This window comes from Arachis ipaensis, chromosome B8 (genome assembly GCF_059453495.1).
Source record: "Arachis ipaensis isolate K30076 ecotype BB chromosome B8, ASM5945349v1, whole genome shotgun sequence".
Lineage (NCBI taxonomy): Eukaryota > Viridiplantae > Streptophyta > Magnoliopsida > Fabales > Fabaceae > Arachis > Arachis ipaensis.
Genome location: NC_142443.1, coordinates 122,730,382 through 122,740,487, shown reverse-complemented (window position 1 = coordinate 122,740,487; position 10,106 = coordinate 122,730,382). Strand labels below are relative to the sequence as shown.

The following is a 10,106-nucleotide window of genomic DNA, read 5'->3' as shown; positions in this document are numbered from 1 at the left end:
GGCCTCGATAACAAGAAAACTACCATGGGAATTCAAGATAAAATGGAAGTCAATAACATGAAAATACCAAATCACATAACTCAATTGAGTCCACACATAGGTGCATTCGCTGAACTGTGTTTAACTTAGCCAAATCTCATTGCATGCCTTACTCGCCACTCGTAGTTGTTAGGCCATGAACCTACCTTGCCTTTCCAAGGAGCTGCCAGATCTGCAATGGGTAAGAAAAAATACTGAAATCAAGGAGTGATTATCTTAAACATACACATTATAAACGTACGAAGCCTCTAACCTCCTTCAACAATTGTGGTCCCTTTCCAATGATCTGAGTCGGGCACTCGTTATTACCAACACTGGACTCCACGGTTTGAAACATGCTTTGTTTCACATTGTGTTTCACCTTATGTCGCTTTGCACCAGATGGCACACCCTGCACTAACTCAATTGTTATCACTAGGATTATTGATAGATATGAAATAAAGAATTAGAGGTAAAGACTTCATAGTATCATAAATTAAAGTGAACAATAAATCGATCGTTGACTACAATGACTTAGGAATCGTAATTGAGTAGCACTCTTACTACTTCCAGTAAAACAGAGGCAACTCCTAATGAACTAATGGTCACCCAACATATCTATTTATTCCTAAACTTATTACCATAGTGGAGCTGTTGTCACAACTATCCCCTTCATCCCTAACCATTATTAATATTCACTAATATCTCAACGGTCAGTACTATCATAATTACCTAGTTATGTGTTCCTATCACAGCTGCATGTCAACAAATCAGACCCACAAGGATACATTGGAATTATTGACAGCAAACTGAATCAACACCAGAACCAACAGCTTACCTTTCGAGGTTCATTTGGTTCGACAAGTTCTTTGCTGCAACATGTGCGCTGCTATTTTTTCTTGACACAGTGTCTCTTAGTATGCCCTGGCCGTTTGCATACTGTTCACAGCACCTCTTTTGAAGGTGTTTCTGTTTGGGTATTTTTCGGGCCCCCTTGGGTTTAGCAACAACTAGGTCCCTGACAATGCAGTTGCCTTCTGCTAGACCATCTCCTTCTGTCGGCCTCTCTCTTGCCCCATTATCAAATGCTCTGTACTTCAATTCTAGCTCTCGACACAGCATTAGTACGCCACATAATGCCTTCCGAAATAGTGATAATCTTTGGGCACCTACAAAGAAGAGCAGCTACAAGACAGTGTGGAAGGCACCATGTCGAAGCAAAAAAACCCGCCTCACTTGTGTCAGCCGAGCTCTCGACGTAATGCTCAGTCGAGTTCACATTTAATCGCCATCTCTGCAGCACAAGTGCATCCGGAATCGCTGTCACATGTTTCTATTTCATGACAAAGAACATATGGCTACAGGGATACCCATTCACTCTCCAAAAGTTACATTGGCATTCAATTTTTCTAGAGGACCTGCCAAAGGCTACCATAATGCTCATAGCTGGTTGCTCGTACTTCTCAACTGTGTAGACCATTGTGTTTAGGCACCTTCTCTTGGATATAAGATTCAATGTCCCATCACCGATGATCTATTTCTTGACATCAGTAAAGACTTCTCTTGTATACACTGAGGCATCATGTTGCTCAATCGATGTGAAACCAGTCATCATGATCGGAACAGAATTGATGGACTTGAAGTGGAGTAGTAACTCCTTATTTCTATACTCCTAGACAACCAACTCCAACTTCTAAACTAACTCAAGTATAGTGTGCGTTGTCTTCGAAAATTTTTTTACGAAGGCTATAATCCCTTCACATTGGGAAGTTGTCCAAAAACTCAGGCAAACCTTGTCTCGTAGATATGCATTTGCCTACATCCCCCACCTCTCATACATCTGGGTGGCCCACTCCTTTCCTTGTAAGTCATAATCAGCAACAGCGCTCTCTCATTCCATCTTGAACTCCTCTATTGCCATGTCAACATACAACCACCTTCTGAACAAGCTACGTAAAGTTTCACCTTTCACATTTGACATCACATTTTTTTCAATATTCCAAGCACACACAATTGGTGTGTTGAATCAGGAAGAACTGATCTGACGGCCTTAATAATTGCTTTATCCCCGTCAGTCACGACCACAGAGGGTTTCTTCTTGCACATCACCTCCAGCAAATTTTCTAACATCCACTTGTAAGAAGTTGCACTATCGTCAAATAATAGCCTAAACCCAAAAATCATTGTTTGCTTGTGATTGTTAGAGCTTGAAAAAATCACAACAGGTTTTTTGTACTTGTTTTTCTTATAGGTCGAGTCGAAGGCAAGAACATCTCCAAAATGTTGATAATCAGCTCTGCTGGCTTTATCAGCCCAAATTAAATTTGCCAACCGTTCATCTTTTGTTACACTGTATCTAGCTACCGATATGGGGTCCGAACCAGCCTTTCCCTCCAGATAAACAATAACCGCATTCGCATCACCATCCGATATGTTAGCGTGACGGGTTCTGTCGGCGTAGTTGTACACGTCTTTCTTCAAGAAACCCAGCAACGAGTACCTGCCATCCATTCCTGCCATGTATCTAACAATCTTCGATGTCGCAATGCCACTCACACGTAATCCATCAATCTGAGCCCTTGCTGCATCGGTCATTTCATGATGGTTGGAAATCAGATGAACCATCGACGTAGGTGTTAATTCGTGATTATGTTCTCTCGTAACTTTTTGCACCTTCCAATAATGCTCAGTTTTGTCCATGTAAATGGAGAGCTTAGCCTTGCAATTGGTCCGTGTCTCAAGTCTGTATATCCTCCTTCTATCAACTCTGTCATTGTGTCTTCGATCCCTCAAACCTTATTTATTACAAAAAAAACCTATATCTAATCAAATTTCCACTATAATCCTTGCCTAAATCACCCTTCTTGATGCCGAATCCATAATACTTTCCCAGCCTCCTATAAAACTTATAAGCTGCGTCAACACTATCCCACCCCATCTGCTTTATGTCATCAACATCTAACTCGGTGACATCTTCATATTCACCCAAATCCTCATTCGCCACATCTTCACCACTTAGGTCCTTCGGATCTGATTCCTTATCAGCCTCGGTTTCAGTCCCCCCGATACCAACAGCCGCATCACTTAAGGATACCTCCATCTACATGTAAGTTACACACAATTGACATTTACATATATAATATACTAATAACAATTTTCAGGAAAAACTACTCAACGGATATATTAATTGGTCTCCTCAAACGATTCAGTTCTTAAGTAATACTTTTTTCTATTTTTCTACCATCTCATATATTCTCTCAAAAGAATAGTTCAAAGTATCTTTAACCGTATTCAACTTTAGCATACAACATCTACTTCATGAAGATATTCTAACATAACATTATTAATAAATAATTATTTATAATTTTATGCTACATTTATTCTTATTTTCTTCCTAAATTATTTTAATACATACCCAACCAAAGAACATCTCAAAATTAAGCCATACTATACAATCTTCTAAACCATATCAGCAAACACATAAATAAGTCAGTTAATAAATAATACAATATTTTTTAATTTGGCTCCCCACACATCGCAAGGGTCTGAGTCGAGTTTAATAAAAATGATCATCCTCATTACACACCCTATCCCAACAATTTAATTTAACACAAGTATTATGTCATTTGTTTGCATAACATTATCCCAAAACTTACTCATAATGCTAATCCTAATTAATGATTCACCAGAGCTTCCAGATATCAACTACTAGGCTATCTAACTATCCACAATTTAATACAGTTCAACAAACAGTGCCTACATTCCACGACCTTAAGCCAATCAATAAATTAGACAGAAGATCACACTACACAATGGATCAATGGCTTCTTAAACCATAACAACGAAAAGTACAAAATAAAATTCGAACACAAATAGTTCATCTGGCGTAAGTTCTCTCGCTCTGCCACCGGGACAGATCCATGAATGCGGTCACCAGCTTCTTCCTCCTCTGCCATCATCACAATGCGCTTACTACCGTTGCTGCAAGTACACCCTTCTACAATGAATCCCTAAATGTCTTAACCCTAAGGCTCCATTTATCACTGTAACCTCTTTATTTTTCCTTTGTACCATCCAGAGTGAAAGGGAAACAGAAATTCAATACTACTCCTAATACAATATCCAAACATATTGCTACAAAGAATGCCATTTGGGCCCATGATATTATTACTATTAATATTTTTGCATTTTCATTTTCTTACGAGGCCCATACTATTGCATTATTATTTGAATTAACGATGATAAAAGATCATTCAAAGGTATGTTGTTCTATCTTTTTGGCCTAAGCCATTACACGGAGTTGACTTTTTGGTCCAACCTCCCCCAAAAGTTGTTCTATCTTTTTTTTCCCTTGACAATAAACCCGAAGCCCATCAGTAATGCCACAAACGGCCATATTCACAAAAAAGTCCAACCCAAACATCTAATCATCATTAACCATAACTTCAGCTTAACACAATACTCCATCTAATGTCAACAGCATCCTGTCTGCGCATATTGCACCCAACACCACACCCGTCCTTCTCTCCCTCATGACAACTCATTTCAGCAGCTGCTGAAATTTTAGGCACTTAGCGCCGTAGAACTATCCAATTTGTTAACAGTTTATATAACAATTGTTTTTGGCTCTCAGATATCATGATCACTTATGTCACCAAAGTATTTCAACAGTGTTAGCGTAAGCATTATCCAAATTTTGACTTGGTGAACTTTCCAAAAGATGGTGTATATCAATTTTTAAAATATCTTTAATTTGATTATGTTATCAAGATACATATTTTCTTCTATAAGGTTCTACATAACACATTGAACAAAGCACAAAAGCTTAGAATGAAAAGCAGATGATGTTTCATTGTTCCTTAAAGCAAATAATTTAACAAAGCACAGAAACAAGTTTCAAGCTAATAAAAGAGTTTGTTAATATGTTTGAAAAAGAGATATGTCAATGATTGAACAAATATATAGATAAAAAAATAAGCATTCAAACAATTTATCAAATACGTGTTATGCAAATCAGTAAAGCACCAACCGAGAGCATATTTATAAATCAAAACCGCGAAACGAATGCAAATTTGTATACATGCATGTAAGAAAAAAATCGAAGGAATTTCATGAAGAATTTACCCCCAATTTCTGCTAACAAAGAGAAAATCAAAACCTAGCATTAAAGAAATAGAAGTAGTAACAATTAGCAAATACAAAATATGAGTAATTAAAAGAAGAGAATACAGATTTGTATATAAACCTAGTTCAACGAAGATGGAGAAGGAGAAGCTTCATAGAGCACAACATGGTGGAGCAGGAAACTTTGATGGAGGAGATTGCAGCTGGAAAAAAAACATTGATGGAGGAGCTTGCCGCCAAAGGAGAACGTCGTGGATGAGATCGTAGATCTCACGCTGCGATGGAGTTTCTTCTTGGTTCTCAAATTGCAATGGAGTTTCGATAGATTGAGTAGCACAGCGTTTATTAGTGAAATACAAGAGTTAGTTTTTATGTTAGTGAAGCAGATAATGAGATACTGGCATTTAAAACTACCAAATTCACTAAAAACCGCCGCTTTACACAAGCAAATTATGGCAGCTACACAAACCGCCTCAATTTATGAATATAACAGTAGTATTTTAAAATTGCCATTATGTTGATACAATTTTATACCGTTTTTTTTTTTGTAGTGATAGCCCACAAACTGAGGATCGTTATTTTGTTGTGTGTTGATCTTGGAAAAAAATCACGAACTGAGGATCGTTGTTTTGTTGTGTGATGGTCTCGGGGACGCCCACAAACTGAGAATCGTTGTTTCCCCTTATTTGTATATTATGGCGTCGAGCTTTGCGCCAACTGCCGGTAGTCACGAAGGAGTGGTATTCTTAACCACCGACACATATGCATGAAGAACACAATAGAAAACCATATCTAGGACTAGTTCCTAGGTAATGTCAGGCTGCAGGGTGTAAACCAACATGTGAGCTCATGACCTGCTTAGGACAAACATGCATCATAATGTTTGCGCATTTGCATTTGGTTGTGTTTGCTTATTTTATTTTTCTGTGATTGTGTTGTTTGTCTTATTATAACTTATTTATGTGTTGAATTGGGTCTCTTACTTGTATTATTAATTTATGTATTGAGGTGACAAAGAACTGATGTTGTGATTGAAAGTTAATTATGTGGCTGAGAGATGGTTAATATGACTAATTTTGTGATTGAGATTTGTTTTAAGATTAGAAATTTAAAAAATATAATTAATTATCTAAAGTAAAATTAAGTATTTTCAAAGATTTGATAAAACAGTTTTCTTGAGTAAGTTAATTATTTGCATTTGATTCATTACTTTTACAGCATTCTCATTCTCTACTAAGAACAAGTGGTTTGTTCTTACCCCAAAAATTTTCACCCTTTCAATGACACAGGTTTGAAGACTCAATATGGAGCTGCGGACGAGTAGTTAATTTTATTTATGATTCAGTTGCTTTTATAGAGTCCCCTCACTCTTATTTCTTATGCTTTTACTTTATACAGAGGGATATGTGTTGTATCTGAGTTTTATTTGATTTTTTGTATAACTTTTATTATTATTAGTATTTATGTAATTATTATTACTCGGAGATCTTTGATATATGATTTTAATAAATAAAAACAAAACTTTCTGCAGTTTTCCTGAAGGTTGGAATGTGATATCGATGGAAAGACTTAATATTAAATAGATAATAAAAGAAAACAGGTTAGTAACACCTTACTTTTAGTGCAATTATGACGCGCTAGAAGTTGGGTCGTTACAGATAACATACGTAAGCGCGTCGAAATAAGTAGATAATTAAAAGTTTGAAGAAAGAATAAGAGTAAAGAGATATATATAAGTATATATAAATATCTACTAGTCTCGACCCATGAAGATTAGGCCGGCTAGAGGTACAACAGTAAAACAATTTGACATACATATCCTATCTCTCAAAAAATACATCATAAGCCTCTAAAAGTAAGTCTTTTAAAATAAATACATCATATAAGTATTTCCAAAAGAATGAGAGAATCTAAAATCAAAACAAAAACAGAAGTCTTCTTTGCCATCTTCTAGATAAAATTTTCGCTCACTAAAGAGTGTCGGGACCTGCATCTAAAAAACAGAAATAATATATGGGTGAGAAACCAAACCACCAGGTTCCCAATAGGGTAAAAGTGCCGAATCAATACAATATAAGATAACAGGAACTCTCAAGGCAATTTTAATATCCATAGTTTCATTGATCCAAGCCTAGGATTCTCACTAAACTAGAAAATGGCAACTTGTCTAAGGATTCTAATCTATCTTTTTATTCTCAGTTTTCCACAAACCTCCAAATCACCACATCAGAAACAACCTCAGCGTCACTACTGCCGGTATAAGGGATCTCTCAGTTATTCAAACACATACAAAACAATACAAAGAATACACAAATAAAGAGAATAGATAAGGCAATTAGATCAAATAGCATATGGATACAATTATTCTGCAAGGCAAGCCAAAGACAAGATGCACACTCAATCAATATATACAAATACAAATGATGCATACCTGCCCTACGGCCAATGAGCTCATCTGTTGGTTATAAGCCAAAACCCGACATGCCCAGTAGTGAGCCCTGGACAATTTCACAGTGCACGCATCCCAAGAGGTATTCATATTCATCAACTTCTCTTGGGAGAATCATCCGGGAAGGTTTAAGTGCCTGGCAACATCTTGCGACGGAGGGTCAACAAAGTGTCTCAAATCTCAACCCGGAGTAAGTGGGACAAACTATAACCCTTGCATCTACCCAAGTGGTTTCAATCTTAACCCAGAGCAAGTGGAGCGAAGCACAACCCTTGCATCTACCCAGGGAGTTCTAATCTCAATCTGAATTAAGTGGGACAAACCACATTCCTTGTATCTACCCAGTGAGTTTCAATATCAACTCGGAACAAGTGGGATGAACCACAGCCCCTTGCATCTACCCAAGGAGTTCTAATCTCAACCCAAAACAAGTGGAACAAACCACAACCCTTGAATCTACCCAGGGAGTTATTATATCAATCAAACTCATTTCCATCATCCAATCAAATTAACTCATCTCTTCAATCTCTTCCAACTCGTTTCGACTCAATAATTTTCTTCTCAACACTTTCTACCCTCTAATTCACCATCTCTATACTCATTATAGGGGTTGCGAAAGTGAAAGAGCTGGTTGGATAGGCTAAAACAGTTAAAAATCATCATTACTTAAAAATAGGGTGTCATACATACGCATAGGTCATGTGTATGCATGGGTCATGCGTACGCATGGTTTCAATTCGGGAAGCCATCTCATGCGTACGCATGGCCCCAACTTTCTGCAAAATCTGCAGAATTTAGTTTTTGACATTAAATTTCAAACATGCAAAACTTTTGCTACAATATTCAGTTTTCACCCATTCTTGAACATTTTTAAAGTTCTCTTCCCTAATTTTAATTTAATATAAATTTCACCCAAATCCAAACTTTGAGCGCCAAGTAATGACCCATCGAAGTTGGCTAAAAATCTATTCTTACCAAATTTACACAAACCTTCAATTTTAACAATTCTCAATTCAATTCAACCCTAAACTCTTCCAAAATCATTCCTACACATTCCAAATACTTATATCTTAATCCTCAACCATACCAAGCCTAAATCAACTCAATTCTGGCTTGTTTAATACATTCATCAACTATATCCATTCTCAACAACAACATACATCACTATATATATATATATATATATATACAGTTTCTCAATCAAAACTTCAACATACATACTCAATCTCATGCAACATTTCACGCCACTTGCCTCAACTTACCACATAGGGAATTCCTCACCCTATCACGGCATCCGATCCAATTTTCATATCAAAACCTCAATAGGCAATCAAATCACAATATCTATTCAATCACAATTTCATTTAAACTCAATCAAAATCATACTCATTTTGCAAATTCACACTTTATCTCATCAATACTCAATTATCGACCAACATATATCATAATTTTTACTAAATCAAATAATCAACCTCAACAATTCAATAATAATCCTAGGTCCACTAGTCTAGGATTTCATGTCACATTACATGGTATTTACCCAAAACTTAAACCTATACCTTAATGTCGCAAATTTTAAGTTTCCAAGTTTTTCCTTCCAAAATTTTCAAGCCTTAAATTGACTCACACCAATGTCCAAGTTCAAACTCTAAAATTTCACCAAGTCAAGCTTTCAATTACTCAATCTAACACCATATCATACAATTTAGCATAATGTCAAAACTAGGGCTCATATAAATTGATGAACCAAGAAGAAAAAGGGAATTCTTACCTTTACCCATTGAAATTAGTGATGATAGCCACCAAGAACACAAGTTAAAGAACTTCTACAATATCAAAATCACAAGAAATCCTCAATACCCAAGCTCAAAATACAAAATTAGATGTGAATGTGAAATTGGAGTTAGAATTTTAAGTTACTTGATGAGCGAATATTTCATACACTTTTTGATGTCATTGTCTTAGTATTTTCAGTATATTTTGTTAAGTTTTATTATGTTTTAGTAGGTTTTAATGAAAAATTCACTTTTTGGATATTACTTTGAGCTTTCGTATTTTTCTTATGATTTTAGGTGAATTTTGAATAATTTTGGCAAGTTTTGGCAAAGTCTAATTCAAAGGCAAGGAAAGCATAGCAGATGATGTCAGAATCTGACCTCCGTGCATTCAAACGAGCATTTCTGGAGCTTAAGAGGTCCAATTAATGCGTTCTTAATGGTGTTGGAAAGCTAACTTTTAGAGCTTTCCAGCAATATATAATGATTTATACTTTTTTTCATATTGGACTACCCAAAACGGGCGTTGAATGCCCAAACTATCCCTTTTTCCAAGAAGGACCAACCTCCCATGTTGAACGCCCAAACTGGCATTCAACACCACAAAGAGAGCAAGGAAGTAGCATAGACACTCTCTAGTGGGCCTTCAACTCTCACTCCCTCAAGTTGGACACCAAGCTCAGCCCAAACACTCACCAAGTGGGCCCAAAAGTGGATTTTAGCACTCCTTAGCTTAGTTT

General features: G+C 36.5%; 1 protein-coding gene across 1 annotated transcript; it reads right to left on the bottom strand.

Moving 5' to 3' along the window:
- Positions 1 to 1,998: 1,998 nt before the first annotated feature.
- On the bottom strand, positions 1,999 to 2,718 carry LOC148549693 (protein FAR1-RELATED SEQUENCE 5-like). The gene has a single exon (XM_088496092.1). It carries the CDS (start codon positions 2,716 to 2,718, stop codon positions 1,999 to 2,001), a length of 720 nt encoding a protein of 239 aa, XP_088352218.1.
- Positions 2,719 to 10,106: the final 7,388 nt, after the last annotated feature.